Source organism: Pristis pectinata, chromosome 4 (genome assembly GCF_009764475.1).
Source record: "Pristis pectinata isolate sPriPec2 chromosome 4, sPriPec2.1.pri, whole genome shotgun sequence".
Classification (NCBI taxonomy): domain Eukaryota; kingdom Metazoa; phylum Chordata; class Chondrichthyes; order Rhinopristiformes; family Pristidae; genus Pristis; species Pristis pectinata.
The window spans coordinates 35,755,018-35,773,848 of record NC_067408.1 but is presented as its reverse complement, the minus strand read 5'-3'; the positions used below and the strand labels follow the sequence as shown (position 1 = coordinate 35,773,848).

At 38.5% G+C, this 18,831-nt stretch overlaps 1 protein-coding gene across 4 annotated transcripts in view; it reads right to left on the bottom strand.

Moving 5' to 3' along the window:
• rnf44 (ring finger protein 44) overlaps positions 1-18,831 on the bottom strand; it is a 137,335-nt gene that overhangs the window by 6,872 nt on the left and 111,632 nt on the right. For all 4 annotated transcript variants that reach the window (XM_052014563.1, XM_052014564.1, XM_052014566.1 and 1 more), the window contains 7 exons: positions 17,112-17,279; positions 13,244-13,414; positions 11,286-11,447; positions 8,143-8,249; positions 2,848-2,932; positions 2,552-2,673; positions 1,145-1,244 (listed from right to left, as the gene is read on the bottom strand). In XM_052014563.1, coding sequence (XP_051870523.1) covers positions 1,145-1,244; positions 2,552-2,673; positions 2,848-2,932; positions 8,143-8,249; positions 11,286-11,447; positions 13,244-13,414; positions 17,112-17,279 — 915 coding nt within the window. The remainder of the gene's footprint in view (positions 1-1,144; positions 1,245-2,551; positions 2,674-2,847; positions 2,933-8,142; positions 8,250-11,285; positions 11,448-13,243; positions 13,415-17,111; positions 17,280-18,831) is intronic.

Here is an 18,831-nt window from a genome sequence, read left to right as displayed (position 1 = left end):
TTTTTTTAATTCTTTGACCATCCGGCAATTACTGCCCCCTCAAAGGAAAGTGGGGAAATGTTATCATTCAAAGAAGCATGATTATTATGGGCAGTAATCATCTTGTCTCTTTGTCTCTCACATATAGAATATACAGTATATACCTTCCTGAATATAGAACAGAACCCTTGCAGGGAATTAAATAGTTGTAATTCAATTAAGTAATTCTAATGACATTATAAACCACAAGTGAATATTCTGATTCCTGAAACTAAATTACAACTTTAAATTTATGGGATGCTGTTCTTTAAAACATAAAATAACAACTCCATCTATGACCAGCAAGCCGTTCCTGGTTAACGAACAGGTTCCGTTTTTACGGATGTCCTTAAATCAATTTTATCCCCAGTCAGAAAATACACTGTTTGCAGGAACAATCGTATGTACATACATCGGCATCGGACATTGAAATGTAGTAATATTATGGGAGCTCGATCATACCTATGTTTGTCCACAAGTTCGGCGTTCTTAACCTAGGGACTGCCTGTAGTAAGTACAGTAGAAGCACCATACAAATTTGGAAGGTGCAAGGCTTGATCACCAGTCCCACAGAAGGAAAAAAAATCATCCCAGCACCTGTTTCTGGTTACAACCCTGCAACCCCTGTTGGTTGTACAGGGTTGTTAGGTGAGGACATAGTCGAGCAAGTTGTGATTTTCTTCCTTTGCCCCTTCAGCTGGAGGTCACTGTTCAAACCTGATTAATAATTATTTGGTCGAGGTATTGCAGAGAATAGCAGCTTCTACTGAAGTGGAATCCAACAGAAATGCAATACTTTTAGGCTGGATGAAGAAAATACCTTCTTAATATTTTACCACTAGTTTCTAATACTCACCTGGCAACAAAGATTGACGTGACTGAAAGGGTAATTTTGAGACAATTTGAAAAGCAACAGACTAGTAAAAGGATGCAAGTTCTGCTGCAAATGGATCAATGCTAGACATGACTACCTTCTATATGTTCTGGTGAGCATCTAATTCTTTATAATTTTCATAAACTTGATGATAGCAGACTGTCAATGATTTTAGCAGAGATCCAAGCATGTTCTAATGGAATCATATGCATCAGTCATTGAACACTAGAGTCATTCAAAACATTTTCTTACCTTCAGCCATTTATCAACACACTTGGCGTGGAACTCATGGTTGCAGGGTAAGACTCTAAGTAGCTGCCTCGACTCAAAATCGCTAAAGCACACTACACACCTAGGTAGAATAGAAAAATAACGTGCTGTTATAATGTGTTGTTATAATGTGCTTAAATGACTACAGACCATTGAAGTCATGGTGCATCACAGAAATATACGTCATATACAAGACTGCAATTCTTGTATAATTGATACATTTTGACTTGTATTTGTAATCTGGGAATTCCATACTGAGAAATGAAGATTCTTAACCATTCCTATCCCTGCTGATATCTTCTGTTAACCAATATGAATTTAACTACACCTATAACTAACTGTACTGATTTGTCTTTCTGCTAATAATTTAGCATCAGCAATACCAGTACTATGAGCATGTAAATTTCTCAGAGGAGGCAAGGTTTGTCTCTGTGTTTTCACATCCATTACTGGTGTGCTTCCAGTGTGATTGTGTCAAATACCAGAAACATCCAGATTAGAGATTGGAGGCAGAGGTGGGAGATGAGGGCAATACCCTGGGAAGCTGGATTCCTAGTGCTCAAGTACATAAGTGGAGGCAAAGCTCCTTTGAACTGCATCTACAAGTTCCCTTTGAAAATCCTGATGTTCTCATTCCACTGTGTATTGTGCCAAAGTGAACAAGAAATTTGAGAGTTTCCAATGTCAAAGAAGAATGGCTCCCATTTCAGACAGCCTCCTGGAGGTCATGATAGGTGATGCCAGAAAGTGAGAGGCACCTTGCTCAGCAAAGTGCAGTGAAGGCTGCCTGGGAAGAGCAATAGAGAAATCAGTCTCCTGGCTCAGGAAGTATTTTAGACCTTAATTGCCAGCTGTACTTATCTGTTAATAGCACACTGTAATTGGATGCATGCAACACATTTCTGCCAAGCCTACTGAATTCTGACATGAGCTGCTTCCTCACCGCTATTCCCAATGTAGCTCTTTATATTGCTAACACAACTTCAGCTGTGGCACACTGTTCAACTTTCCCATAAGGCAGTCACAGAAAAAGGGTGGAACTTCAACACAATTCCAGAACGAACATCGAACATTCTTGCATTCATCTATAGATGAGCTCTACAACTAGCTCCTCTGTCACAGGAGACAACAGGAAACATTTTTCTAAACCACAGATCACTCTAACTTTCTGTTGTGTTGCCAGCAGCATGGACTTCCACTGAAGCTCACTGTTCTATTTCCTCACATAATAGAGATAAACTGACAACATTGCACTGTACGTGAAGCTTATTTTAAAGGTGTGGAGATTCTTCATTCCATAACTACACATGGACAGTTTTTTTCCCTAACGTTGGGAAGGGGAAGACAGATCAAAATGAAAGACAAGCTAACAGTATAAATTTTACTTACAAGGTTTGTTCTGACTGGTGGTTTTCAGGATTAAACCTATAGGACGGAAGTTGCTCTATATCTGCTTTGGTGAGCCCCCGCGGCTTAGCTTCTCCCAGTCGCTCAGCCAAGTTTAGCAGTGCCTATGAAACATAAAAGGCCAATGATAGCACAAAGGAGAATCAAAAGGCTTGAACTATATTTTATTGTAGTAATACAAGTAAAAACTGAAAATTAATTGAAAGCTGATCTGAACACCGTTTCTTGCATACAGGTTAGTTTAAAAGTGCAGGAAATGATGAATGGGAAATACACACCTCATAATTTTCAACTTCCACATCCTCCACCTCGAGCTCCACACTGATAGCTGGTCCCACAGCAGGAGGCACTGGAAGCATTGATCTGTGTTAGAGGAAACAAAAATTTAATTTGATTTTCCAAATGAAAATAGACATCAAAACAAATCCTTTATTTCCTTCATTCGTTCACAAGATAGATTTTCTATCAGGGTGGTTCTGAGTTTACTATTGAATGGTCTCCTTCCATACGTAGAGAATTTAGGTCCTAGCTTTAATTTAAAAAAAAAGTTAAACTTAAACATTGCTGACTCTTCAGCCAACGGAAAAAGTCTTAATTATTTATTCTTTGATTTTTGACTCTAGCATCTTGCTAATAATATCTATTAAAGTAACTGGCCTGTAGTTCCCCGTTTATAACTTTGAGATCTTTTGGACTCTTCCTTATTTTCTCTGTTCAGTGAAACAAAAAAGCAATTTTTTTTTAAGACTTTTTCAAAGCTAGTTTTATCATTCTGTTCAGGTTTATCCAGAACTACTAACTGTATTACAACTATGTCTTATAACTTCAGTATAACTTTCTTGTTTTTTTGTATTGTGTTTGTAAATATAAAATGTGGAATCAAGTTTGCCCATTTTATGGCTTTCCTATTTCACAATCACCTTAAAGAATCATTGCATTTCCAATCACATCTGTTTCTTCACTCTTAAAACCTTTGTTTAGGTATAAGATTTGTTTCTTGCCAAACTGCATTTAAAGACATTTATCTGTACTGAGCTTCTCTTATCCATCTGTTAATACTGTTGAACTTGTGCCCTTTTGCACATCTCTCACAGCGCACAATGCTCACTAATGTGCCAAATCTGTAAATTTGCAATAATGTTCCTAAATCATTTAAATAAAAATGGAAAATGAAGAAGAAAAAAAGACTTTAGTGGATCACAGGAACATAAAAGAGGGATTCAATGAGAAAAAGACACAATCTGTGGTTAACAGAGGAGGTAAAGGATAAAGTTAAATTGAAAACTAGGATGTACAACGTAGCAAGGGCTAATGGTAGAACGGAGGACTCAGAATTTTTTAGGATTCTGCAGCAGAAGACTAAAACACACATAAGAAGGGAGAAAATGAGCTTTGAGAGAAAACGTGCATGAGGCCTAAGAACAAACAGTGAAAGTTTCAGTCGATATACAAATAGCAAGAGAGCGACTAGGGTTAACATGGAGCCTTTAAAGAATGAAGCCAGTGAATTAGTAACAGCAAACAAAGAAATGGCAGATATGTTGAAGATATCAAATGGGCTAATTTCAAATAACATGGCAGAACTTAAAGTCCCAATTATAAGGGGTACAGAATTGGAGAAACTCAGGGCTGGGGGGGGGGGGGGGGGGGGGTGGGGAGGGGCTAAAGGTGAATAAGTCACCAGACATGATATGATGGACTGCACACTCAGATTTTAAAGCAAGTGGCTGCAAAGATAGTGGACACATTGGTTGAAATTTTTCATAACTCGGTAAACTCAGGCAGGATACCAAAAGATTGTAAAACAGCCATAATGATTCCCTTGATCAAAAAAGGAGCAAGGCAGAAGGCAGGGAACTACAGGCCACTTAGTTAATAGCTATTATTAGCAAGATGCTCCAGTAAATAATCAAAGAGGAAAGAGCTAATCATTTGAGAAAACCAAATATAATTAAACCTAGTTAACATGGTTTTATGAAAGGTAAATCATGTTTGACAATTTTGCTTGAATACTTTGAGAATGTAACAGGGACAGTTGATAGAGGGGAATCTGTAGATGTAGCATATTTAGATTTCAAAAGGTACTTGACAAGATGCCACTTAGGAGGCTGTTGCATAATTTAAAGGTCCATTGTATCAGAGGAAGTGTGTAAGAATGGATTGAAAATTGTCTGTCTCATAGAAAACAGAGATTTGGAATAAATGGGTTTTTTTTCCAGACTAGGAGGTGGTAACTAGTGGAGTACCACAATTGTTCATTATTTACGTCGATGACCTGGAGGAAAGAACAGTATGTAAGGTTTCCAAATTTGCTGATGATACAAAAATAAGTAGGAGGGCATGTTGTGATAATGATACTGTGATTCTGTAATGGGATATGGATAGATTGAGTGAGCGAGCAAAAGACTGGCAAATGGAGTTCAATAAGGGGAAGTGTGAGGTCTTGTACTTCAATAATGAAATCAAAAGGCAGATTATTATCTAAATGAAGAGAAACTGCAAGTGAGTGAAGTACAGAGGGATCTAGGTGTTCTAGTGCATGAATCACAAAAAGTAATTAATGAGGCAAACAGCCTTTGTCTTCATTGCAAAGGGGTTGAATTTTAAACACTGGGAGGTTTTGTTGTAATCATACAGGGTGTTGGTGAAGCCTTACCTGGAATATTGTGAACAGTTTTGGTTACCTAAAAAAAGATATTGTAACATTGGAAGCAGTACCAAGGAGGTTCACCAGGCTAATTCCTGGAATGAGAGGGTTTTCCTACCAAGAGAGACCAAATAGCTTGTGCCTGTATTCCTTAAGAGCTTAGAAGAATGAGGCATGACCTTTTTTAAACATTCAAGATCCTAACGGGACCTGACAGACTAGATGTTGGGATGTTTTCACTAGTGGACATGACTACAAGGGCCATTTAAAACTAGGTAGAAATTTCGTCTCACAGAGTGTAGTGAATCTCTGGAATTCTCTGCCCTGGGGGCTGATGGAAGCTAGATCATTAGAAGTATTTAAAGTGGAGGTGAATAAATATTTGATAGATCAAAGAATAGAGGGATAGGGAGAGATGGCACAAAGGAGGAGTTGAGGTCAGCATAGATCAGCCATGATCATATTAAATGGCAGGGCAGGCTTGAAGGGACTGATGGCCTACTACTGCTGCTGTTTTCTTATGTTCTTGTGTATTCTACCATTCAGAAATATCTCCAATTACTTGCCTTTTAGCAGCAATAATGACATTGATATTCCAGCTTAAAAGAAAAATCAAACAAAGCTTCTGTTTGTGGCTTGGTTTAAAAATAAACCACGAGTTGTTTATCTCTGTGACAGACAGATATAAAGGGTCATGCCCTTTTCCCAGGTCTGAAGAAAAAAAATATTCTAAATTTTAATCCAACAATTAGTACCATTACTGACATTAAAAACAAATGGGGCACTGAATAGTTAAGCGTACAAATCTACAGTCATAAAAATCATTGAAATACTTTGGAGAGCAGGCAAACCAACTCCTAGTCATGAATCTTTGCACATTTTTATAATCACTGGCTTACTTTCAAAGAAAACTCAGATTCTTGATTGAGCAAGCAATAATAGAGGAAGAATTAAAGTTCTACCACATTAGGAAAAGTCAGCCAAAGAAGTTTTTATACATCAAATTCAGATCCCAACTAACTTTTTACTTCCAGAGCAGCTTCATGTTAACACAAAATGGAGAGCAAAAAAAAATTAAGATAGGACTATATGCCATGGAGCAAAACTAAAGGAAATTTTAACCTTGTACCAAGGAACATAAATGAGTAAAAGTGTACTATAATAGAGGGGCAGTGGAAAATGAACAACATTAGTATCAGTTATAGCCACAAAGGGGGGAGGAAGGAATGAAGGCCAAGGAAAACCAGCAGAGCTGGATGTCTGTACGACCATCAAAACATAAAAACAAAAAACTGTAGAAAAGGAAAAAAAAATCAAACGGTACCAGAATCTTTTGGAAGAGACATGCAGAAACCAGAGAATGAAAAGCCTAAAGCTGTAAAGAAATCAGGAACTAGGAAAATTCTGACCCAAGTTTATAATTAAAAACAACTATCCAATGGCCTGGTGGGTAAAATGAAAACATTGGTTTAGCATTAAATAGTAAAGACCAGAAAATCCTATAGTCAAGTCCCAGTCTGTAAGTCAATCTCAAAATAGCAGACAGTTGTAGAACAACAATGTGCATTGGCCGAATGGAGGAGGGAGGGTGAGAGAAATGGTTCAAATTCTTGCTCCTAATTACAAATCAGAAATTATTGCTGGAAAGTGTCCGCAAGAACTATGCTAACTTTGATTGGATCTATAGTTAGATGAAAAATAGCTACTAAGGTGGGGCACCAGAAGGATGTCCACCACAATGGACCATACTCTAGCTAGGATTTAAACTAAGTCTACAAGAGGAAGGGAGATAAGCAGAAGAAAACTCACCAAGGAAAAATCTAGCAGGATAAACTAATCAAAATCACACATTAAATAGAATCAACACCATAGTGTAAGACTGTTTCCAGATGAATATTAAAGAACATTTTTATTATTGAGTTTTGTTCAAACTGGGAGGTAGTTGCCTCAGCTAATTCTAGTTATTGTAGCATCATCACAGAGCAATGAAGACCTTGCTCCATAACTGTGGTAGTCACAGCTCCTATCAACTGGACAAACAATATAAATGAATTTATGAATCACGCACCCAGATGCAGATTTCCAGAACAGGAAATGCATAATGTGTTTCTAGAAATTGTCTGATTTTATTTTTGCTACTGGGCAGAATTTGATGACTGGTACATTAACTTTCTCCAATTCTTAATTAGTTAACCAACTTACTTAGAGCTAACATTTTTATTAGATGTTGCTGTAGAGACCTAGCTGGACTGGAACTTACGTAACTGCTACAGGGACTAAGTGTGGAGCAAACCTTCATTCCAAGATTAGACGAATTACGGAGAAAATGATCACTGCTGTTGTGCCCAGAAGACATAAGGTGGTACTGTGTCAAAAAAATAAAATGGCTGTGGTGGATGATTTATGTTACAGCTTTGTTATAGTTCCCAGACATATGGCCTCAGGATTGTCACTAGCGCTCCAAGTACCATCAAGCCCTTGCCTTTCTATGATTGAAATAAATTTAAAGAAAAAACCCACAAGAATCTTAAAGGGTGCCCTTTTGGTGGTGGTGCAAAGAATGGTGCATTAATGATGCCAGTTTTTGAAATTCGTCTAATCAGACTGAACAGATCACAATCAGAAAAACACCACACATATTCAAAGACTGGTTCAGCTACTATAGCAAACTATCTTAAAACAGTGTTAAAAAAAATAAACATTAATCAAATCAAGTTTTTCCCCCTCCAATATTTTTGATTAGGTATACATTATTGTTCAGAAATGCAGCTGTAGCCAAAAAATTGTTTCTGAGGAAATCCAAAGACTAATGGTGACTCGTTGAACATTGCCTGCTCTGCTTTATGCTATTTTACCTTACTGTTCAAATCATAACAGCATTCAGGACAGAGTCCATTTGGCTCTGTTTTCACAAAGAATTACTTACAAGAAATATGGCAGGAAGCTGGGGTAATAGGGCGGAGGTGGTGGCAAAGGTTGCTGTAAGCGGTATCGTTGTCCAGTCATTCTCCGTGGCATAACATGTGGGTATGGCTATTGAAATAAGACAGGGCATTTTAATTAAACTCTGAAAGCTTCTCCCAGACCATTATCAGAATGTTCTCACATTACTTGGTACAAGATAATAACGTGAGAATACCACTTCCAACCTACGATGTTCGAGAGCAGTGGGACTTGTGACTCTGAAGAGAAAATGTAGCATTTATATGACTCAGATGAAATGATTAAGTGACCAGTCAACTATTCTTGCAACAAAATATTTAATCTCAAAATCTACAAATTCTATAAATGCAGCAACAATGTAGACTGGCCCATGTTCAGGTCCTGTGATTAAAACCAAGTGACAAGAATCAACTTTAAAACTATAAATTTCATATTTCGTTGCAACATAGGAGGCCATTTCAGCCCATCAGATCTATACTGGTTCACAGAGCAATCCCTTTCCCTCCTTAATTTTCTTTGTAACCTGTTCTTCCACATTCCCATCAACTTCTCTCAGTTTCTCCTATCCACCTACACTCTAGGGGCACTTTACAGTAGCTAATTAACCTACCAATGTGCACATCTTTGAGATGCGGAAGGAAAGCGGAGAAAACCCACACGGTCACAGGGTGAAACACTGCACGGGGAGCACTCGAGGATAGGATTGAACCCAGGTCACTAGAGATGTGAGGCAGCAGATCTTCCAGCTGCAAAACTTTGTATGGAGGTTACAACAAGCTCCTGTTGAGGACTAAAACAACATCCTTCCTTGTTTCACTTACATTCAATGTATTAAACTGCAACAGCTGATCAGATTAACGCTGACGTTTGACACTGCCCCCACCCATACCCAGCTTCAGCCCCCCTTGTCAAATTGCCACTTAGTGCTCAAGGAACAAGTTCTGAATCAACATCCATGTAAACAAGACCCACCTCAGGGACAGGTTGCATACTAGTATCAATTAAGATAAACATGGACGTCTGCCAGCATAAGTTGGATGCGGACTTACAGCCCAATTCCCCATAGATGCATTCCTCGTTCTAGCATTTTATACTTAAACATTTCCATTCAGCCTACCATTGTGGGAGTCCTTGCAGTAAAATGTTTGAAAGCATGTGAATGAGACCACTGTGTCTGGACATAATAAAATGTGTGTGTGCGAATGAGCATGTGAAAAACCATACAAGTCTTTATAACATATATATTAGGAAAAAAAACCTGCATTTATATTTAAAATAAAACCTGTATAAGAGAATGGCCTAGTAATCTTTCTGTGGAAGGAAAGGTGTGCATGTGTGTGTGAGACAGCCATGTTAGTTTTGTGGAGGACCCCAGTTCTGTGCACCAGAAACTTAATACTTCTAGCATTAGATAACTAGCCTGCAGATCACTGTGGAGAGCCATGTTTTGTACTTGGATGGAGAGGTGGATCAGCAGGGACAGGGTTCAGGCATCATCAGGTCTGGAGTTAATGGGAGGGAGGAGGGTTTCAGTGGGGAAGGGGGTCAGTGGTCAGTGGTCAGGGGGTCATTTCACTATCTGAGGGTGCAGGCTGGACAAGTGATTGGGTTATAGTGGTGGGGTCAGGATGGGAAGTAGATGGCTAATTTTGGGAGTGGAGGCCCTCGAGATCCTGATGAGAAGAATGGGGGGCTGAGATGAGGCAGGGTGGTGATTAGAGGTATGAAGACTAAGCAATATATTTACATAAGGAAATACCTGAATATCAACAACTTGGTCCCAGCAGCAGCAGGCCTCAACTCTCCAGTCAGGGCCCGATTCAGTGGGTGTAATTGGAGCAGTTCACGTGTCTTGAATGCATAAAAATATCTTACATGACTGGCAGTCTGCACGTGAATGCATGTCATGCACTTATGGGTTCTGGATCTATGGAAGAGCACCAAAACACAAACAGGAAACCTGGCTGCATCAAGAAATCAAGTTTTTGATAAAATTCACTTGGACAATGCACAAAATCACTGACCCCTAGAAGAATTTAGAGCCCTTTGTTTTATTTGGCTGCCCATCTGTTCAAATTAGCCTTTTGTGACCTTTCATCTCAATATAGACATCAACTAAAAGTGCAACAGGGCACCAAACAAGTGCATTGGCCAAATACGCATACTATCTATAACTTCCCACCTCTGAACCTCTACTTCACCACACCAACTGAGGTACAATGGTAAGTTCTAAGTTGTCAACTGTGCTTCCACATTTCCTCTGCCACTAGAATCTTGATGCAATCAATTAGGCAAATAAAGAAAACATGGGCTTGTATATACTGTTACTAAAGAGAAAGCCATAGCTTTTCAGTCAATCAATCCAATTTACATCTGTGTAAATGTTCCTCAGGGCAAAATGAACATGATATTCTTCCCATCTGTTGAAGATAACATACTTTGCTGCCAAAGGCAAGGAGCATTGACATAGTCTTTCTTCGAATATTTTGGGCATTTTTGTAAACATTCCTTTTGTGGTGCCCACATTAGTTCTAAATAAAGCACACATGGAACATGTTAAATTCATGATTTTAGTTATCAGTGTTGTCATTGCTTTTATTAAAATATTGCTACCATTTTTAGATATTCCCTATTCCTCAGATATTTGCCTTCTATGCCAGCATTAGATTGCTATGAAGAATTTGTTCTTGTGTAATCATGGATTCTTAGTCCTAGTGTGAAACTTCAATTTCATTAGTTATGGAGAGAACGGTGACACAGTTACGATGTGCCTACTACAGCGCATAGTGCCTACACAAGACAAGTGTACTAGCCACCAGCTTAAAGCAAATCACTTTGTATTAATTGCAGTCAAACCAGAAGTGGTTGATTCTAGAATTATATCAGATTAAATGGATCTCTGCTATTCATTAAAAAAGATAAAAAGAGGGTGATAACAACTGCAGCAAAAAAGGGAGGATGCACAGATTAAGACAGAGAAACATCGCCGTTTATTTCGAGATCACATATTTCTCTTCTCTGATAATATGATTTTATATCACCTTTGATTTGTTGTGACCTTCGTCAAGTAATCTGAAAGTCTCAATTATACTGTCCATTATATAGGCATTTGGAGAGAATACTTACCACTCCAAAGGGCAACTCCTGGTGTAAAGGGTCATGAGGAAGGTACTGCAGAGGGACAGAAGTAGGCATGGCAGGGGGATGATGTGAAGGAGGGTAGGTAAAACCCCCAACTGGATGCTGGTCCCCTCTCATTTCAACTTCATTCTCTATCCTCTGCAAGGGCTATTGAGAAAAAAAAAGGTAAAAAAAAACATTTGCATTTCTTCCATAAACAAAATTAAATTTATAGAAAAAAAAATTAAATAAGCAGGAAGTACAACAGTGTGAAATGACCAATGAACAAAAACCAGAATTTCGATCCCTGAAGCGCGTCTTGAAGTCTTATTGGGAATGCATCAGTGATCCTCTATCACCAGATCCCACGGGGCCACAAATTCTCCACCCAAAGAGCAACTTTGTTATGGAATCCACATGGAGAACAATCTCCTGGATGTAAATTAATGGAAGATATATATTGCCCCATGTGCTGTTAAGCACAGAAGAAAAAAAATGATAGCAGAAATATAAACAACTTCACCAGCAATTCATCACTTAACTTTTTCATAGGTCAAAGGTGGGGAAAATAATTATCATCATTTACATACACTGTAGAAACACCCCACTGGAAGCCTTGCTTTCAAAATAAAAGCATTAAAAGTATTTATACTTCATACTGTTATGTAGTGCCTTCAGCCCTGTGCTGGTTGTTTGCAATTACTGAGTTACTCTCGTCCTGTTGCTCTTTCCCCAATCTTCTGAAATTTTCTCTTTTTCGAGTATATATTCAGCTGCCTTGTGGAAGTGGTTTCTGAATCAGCTTCCACTTTCTTTCCAGAGAGTGAAATCAGACTGTGATAGCCTGTTCTGCAAAACAAAACTGCCAAATTTGTCCTCTGGTTGATTTTCCTCATCAGTATAAACCAAGGATGCAGAGGCCAATGGGAGTGCTCCAAGCATGGCCAAATTGGTGACCAGTTAACCCTGGACTCTGAATCTAAACACCCATCATGCCACTCTCTAATCAGCCCAGCTCAGCAGCATGTATTAATATAAATATGTAAATGTATAAACATAATTGTTACATTTTAAAAATATCTATTTTGGAAACTTCAAAGTGTTATTAACAGAATGGTTTAAAATTTACTAGTTCTCCCTTTTGCCCATAATATAATACTCTAATGCATTATAATCCATGAGTCCTAAAGATGCAGAACTTCACAAATCTCATGGGAATAACAGGGTTTTTATTGCAACAATCTGCACTTTGTTAGTTTCTTGGTATGGCTTCTGTATTTGATAGAAACCATCTTCCAGTTCACCCAGTCAGTCAGTCATCCTGTACAAGTAAAGAAAGTGATCACTGACCAGCTGACCGAGCAAAGGAATCACATGCTCAGTTTCCAGCAGATGAACGAGAAGGCATTCCACAAGATGACTGCCTTCCTAGCCCATAGAGATGAAGCAAATCATCAATTCAGTTGAGATCAGACAGAATGGACTGTCCATTAGAATCAGGACATTGTGGAGATCCATGATACACTTTTACCAAATGGCCCATGTGGTTTCTTTGACAATGGACCGAAAAATAAGCGTAGAGTGCAGATGGTACAAAAGGAGACCTAGTAAGTAGGTACTTTTTTCCCACAACCCAATAGCAGTAATTTTAACTTGTGAGGGAATGAAAAATGTGCAGTGTTGCATTTGTTGCCAGTTATGCATCCTGTCTGATATTCAGTTCCTTTGACTTCAGTAGAATTGCATATCAGAGACGTGCAGATCTGATGGCAGATACAATACTATTCATTGCCTCCACCTAGTTGAACTTCACTACCAATCAAGCACCGACAGAAACTCAATGAATAAACAGAAGCAAACTATTATTACAATCTTTGAGGGATTACTCAAAATATAGCAGAGTGCACTGTCTGAAGAACTTGGCTTTGGGTTTAGGCATTTCTTTCTTTAAATGTTTTACTTACCAATCGTGGGTGCTGTGGCTGGATTGGAACAAACTGGCCCAAAGGAGGAAGGTGAGGATGTTGGTGGGGTGGCAGATGGGGAGGGTGCAATATAAAATGTTCACTGGAGATAAGTGGAGGGAAGGTTTGATAAGAGACTGGCAGATGCTGCATTGTGCATGCATGAATCAGCTGAAAAACAAGATAAGGAGACATTTACTAGGCAAAACAGGATGATACCTGGAAGAAAAACAAATGGTACTGGATGGATAACAGTTACAGAGGCACTCAAACTGTAAAATTTGTAGAATTGTTAAAAATGTACATCTTGATTATCTAAACACTAACAGTCAAGAAATTTACAGCATATTTTACAATATATTCTGAACAACTGCCTTCTGTGTCATTTGAGAAATACAGCTTGAAATGTTTCTATGTAAAGAACAAAGTGCAAGAAAGTGCAATAATCTGGCACGTCTTCATGTTATACAAGAAAGGAGTAGCTCTTTGGTCATTTAAAAATTTCCTTTTTTTTCTACCTTAGTGTCTGGCTGGTACCAATTATATTACAGTTCCATACCCAAATCAGTATCAATCTCACGTAGATGTTGGCAGTGAGTTCTTCTAACACAGGGAGTATCACAGTCAAGTCTAATGTTATCTCCATTTAATGCTCACGTGCACAATTTCAGCAGAGGTTACTGGATAGCATAGAGTGGGAAGCCTCAGTGAATTTATTGCCCCAAATGAGGCAAATTCTATACCCACATTGCTACCATTTACAGAACCGCAAACTTGGGAACATGCTAAGGATTAAACTTGGGGCTTTCCTGGGACTGCGTGGTTTATTTGCTAATCACAACCTTCGGCAAACTTTACAGAATATTAGTCCATAATATTTTTTTTATATAGATACACACAGATAAATGTGATTTTAAGTAGACTCATTGACAAGAAGCGTTTACACAACCAAAGTTGTAATGGTTTCACTACGGAAATAGCGGATACCATGGAAAATAAACCATTCATAAATCCTAGCCTCCCTCTTTTTCCTCCTTGCCTTTTTTTCTCTCTTCTCTTCCCTTCCCTCCATGGGGCACTTGCCTCCATACCTTTGACCCATCCCCTGGTGGATCTGCTCTCCCCTCCTCCCCTGCATCTGCCTATCACTATCTCTTACCTACATCTATATATAACCGCCTTGTGCCCACCCTGCCTCCCCTCTTTTGTCCACCTATCACTGCTCTGTCTTCCTCGTATATATTGGGCTTCCCCTTTTTCCATCTTCAGTCCTGAAGAAGGGTCCTGACCCACAATGTTGACTGTCTGCTTTTCTCCACAGATGCTGCCTGGCCCGCTGAGTTCCTCCAGCACCTTATTGTTTTTCCATTCATAAAGAAATTTCTGTTTCTTGACTGTAAAAGCCAAAAGGAGTGGATTCTGCTTTGGGGTGGATGATTTATACCTGCCATTCATTACACTTGCCCACAGGCTCCCTCTTGGATCTTGCACAAGTATATACTGTAAATTATATAGCTAAAATGGTGCAGTGCCCTCTCTAGGAATCTGCACCAGGTGAAAGAAGCTACTGAACTGTGCATCTCACTAACCATACAATCCCACGAAGAACTGTTAATAAGCAGAGTCTAATCTAAGTAGTAGTAAATTAAGAATATTTAATTCATCTAAATAACTGTGCATCTTCTTAACCAATCCATCAACTGAAGAATTGTTAATGAGCAACACAGATCGTGTATAAGTAGTAATATTTAATTCAATGTTAAGATATATTTAGAAAGCAATATTAATTAAAGGAAGTGGGGAGTGAGAGAGATAAAAGATATGGAGAAAAATTTGATTAAAAAAAAACTAGAATAATTAAAATGGAAGTCAAACTTGTAAAAGTGAATTTTCACTGCCAGGGAGATCATATGGCATTATACGGCCTGGGAAAAAGATTCTGACTATCTACCCTATCTATGCCTTTCATAATTTTATAAGCTTCTATAAAAACCTCTGACACTCCAGAGAAAACAACCCTAGCTTGTCCAACCTCTCCTTATAGCTCATACCCTCTAATCCAGGCAGTAACCTGGTAAACTTCTTCTGCACCCGTTCCAAAGCCTCCACATCCTTCCTGTAATGGGGGCAAACAGAATTGCACACATTCTTAGTTTTTTCTAAAAATCTCCTTAAGAGGGCCTCCATCGCTCAAAGGGGGCCTAATTTTAATTTACCCCATTGAAAATGGGTGACTTTTTTTTCAGGTCTATTCTCCAGGTCTAGATATCTGGGTGGAACTGACCTAACTACTTTTGGTCTACCTGAACCACAGAGAAACTGAAAACTTGTGCGCTGAGTTTCTGCATCAGACCAGCTGCAATTTAAGCCAATTAGACAAATATATGGAGGAAGTTAAAATGGAGGGATATGTGGGGGAAGGGTTTAGATAGTTTTTAGGCAAGGTTTAAAGGTTGGCACAACATTGTGGGCCGAAGTGCCTGTATTGTGCTGTACTTTTTATGATTCTATGGCAAAGACTGTTATACATCTTTAAAAAGAGCATTAATTAATCTAACTTTTTCTGGTGACCTTAGCATGTATATGTGGTATAGTTGCAGCAACTTCAAGCCATTCTCATATTTCAATGCTGAACCTCTCAGTGAGACATCATTTATACAGTCTCTAAAGTCATCAACAGAAACAGTGTCAGGTCGGATTCCTTAACTGGAAACTTTAGCCATAAAATTGCTCCCCTGCAGCTACCACTTGGTTTAGAATCTGATAGAAATTTAAAAGCTGAAAAGTTTCTGCTGAACATGCTGCCAAATTTTTCCACTCTTGAAGACAGAAAGGAAAAACTACAAAATAAACCAACTCATATTCCCAATCTGTTTAATTAAAGCAAATGAGATAGAGGATAAAAAGAGAAGGAAAATTAAAGTGGTACTTTTTGTCCCGCTGCTCATGCAAAGGGATTAATTACACTGCTGTTTTTATGAAAGAAGCAATGGTTAAATTATGCTACAGTATGTTCAAAAACGAGTGGTATGTTCACTGCTTGAACAGTCTAAATTTATGTACTCAACTCAGCATAATGTTAATACATGACTGAATGCAAACATTAAATGGAGGCATTACTACAAAGCTAATCTATTTTTAAAAGGTTTTGAGAGTGTCAGTGCTCAATAATTCTGATAAAGGCAAACAAAAATGAATCTACAAAAAAAGTTGATTTATTGATTTAACATTGTGCAAAACATTGCAAAGATAAACACAAGAGAGTCCTGGAGTAATTGTTATAAGACAGTGGACTATCTTATAGCAAATTGAAAACCAAACAAAAACTTGAAAAGAAATCATTAATATGAACCTATTGGTTTGTTTTATGAAACAATCAGACCAGATTTCAGCAAAGTTCTATAATAAAGATTCCTCTAAAAATTTAATGACAACTGTACAGCATTAAACAAGCTCCATCCACAATTAAAATGATGACATGAAAAATTAGTAATTCTATTCACTTTTGAATATGTTGTGCAAATATCAATGCATCCTTCAAATGTCACCCCCAAACTTACTGAAGTCATACTGAACAAAAAGCTAGTGCTTAAACTCATGGTTTTTGATCTTACAGGACTTTTCTGCTGCAAAATAGATGCTGAATTTAGATGAATGTGTACCAATATAAACAGTACCATCAAACCTAATGTAATTTGAAAATATGACTATCTGAAACTTCAATTTTGGAAGCTGTGCAGATACTGCAAGAATATTATAGACATTGCAAGACTTTATTTTGTAAGCTTCAATCATAATGTCCATTCTTCTGAACAACTTTACACAGAATAGTGGATTATTGTCTTAATTCTTATTTCTCAAAACTTACAGGTGGTGGAACGCAGCAGACTGGGTAGTGCTGTCCACTGAACATTACTGAGCATGCTGGGACCTGTTGTGTGTTGCACCCTGGAATATGTTGCCCCGCATGGAGTGGGAAACCATGTGCCGTTACTGTGGTGACAGTATAGGACACAGGGACTGTTCCTTGATGCATCTGGAACACAACAAAAATGGAAGGATTCTTATTTGCAACAGCACAGCATTTAGTGTTTTTAAAAAATCCCGAGGTGCCACTAACAGCAAACATGTCCTATTCATGACCATCCATATATTTGAGTGAAGTTAATTAAACAGTTCTTGTTGTATGTAACAGGAAGAAAGATATCAGACCTGAAATATATATCTAAGGTCCATTTACAAACTGTGCACTTTATTTACATTTTAATATATTTAGAAATATTTCTACAAGGATTCTAGGCACAGATTGTCTGCAGTTGCACAATAATTCATCAAAAAATCCAGTTGAGAATCGTATTATTTGAATAATGAGCAGAAGGTAGTCAATATCTTATTATTTATTACATCTCTGTGACAACACAAAATAAATTAAATCATTTTGAAGAAAGTTCAAATACACTAGCTGCAAACCAATATCCCAATACTACTGCTAATCCCTGCTTGGACAATAAAGGAAGTCAGCCACCAACAAATGGGAACAAACTGAACCATTAGGGATGAAAGATCTTGTGCAACTGGCAAACACACAGAGATAATGAGCTCATTGCTTATTGCGAACTAGAGGGTCTTGTAATAGGTTTGTTACACCAGGCACTGTTACCGGAGACATTGATAATAGAGCACTGGCATCAGGATATTGAAGCAATGCAAAAAGGGCCTTGAGATTCAGTAGTACTGCAACGAGGGTCTTTTATTTTGGGGTAGGGTGTGGGTGGGGGAAGAAAAGGATTCCAGGATCTCTGAACACAGTGAGAAGTCCTGGATTCTATAAGATTTGGAGACACGGTTCTCAGGGTATATGTTATGGTAGTGGTGCTGAAGGAAGGAAACATTTAAAAAGTGGCCTAAAAGGTAATGCGCACTTGGCAGTTGAAAGCACAGTGGAAATTGGGAGACTCCATCCTTTAACTCAGGTACCAGCTCCCAACTCCATTCTTTGTTCCGACTTGGGGAAGGCTGCAAAGAAATGGGATTCTCTGCATGTCTTCTTATAAAAATAGTACTAGCTATCTTTTTTTTTTGGGTTGATTAGCAAACATCAGGAAATTGGCCTAGATACTGTCTGATGCAATTCACCGTAACATAGCTCATGTTTGTCCTGTTTGCGTCACACAGTTAATGACATTGCAGGTCAAGCCTCACCCATTTCCTCCACTGCAGGCAGATGGTGGGGTAACCTATTACTCTTGGGGTAAAAAAAAGGCCAGGAGCACACTGTGTAGTGCTCAGGAATAAGATGGCAATTAAAGGATCTACACAGTCACAAGGATGCCTTGTCTCTCAGTCCCACTTTTAACTGGTTAACATTATGTTAAGTAATTCACTGGAGCTCCCTTCACCAGTCACTGCCTTTTGTTCGAACAATCACTTTTTCAATACAGGCAGTGATCACCAAGCCAGTGATCAGCCCAGAGCTGCTTGGGTCTCTCACAGCACAGGAGTGTCTTAGGCCATTTCCTCTCAGTCACACCGGGGAGCAATACGTCCCCCATCCCTACATTTTCCCTCCCTTCCAGCAGTCAGCACCG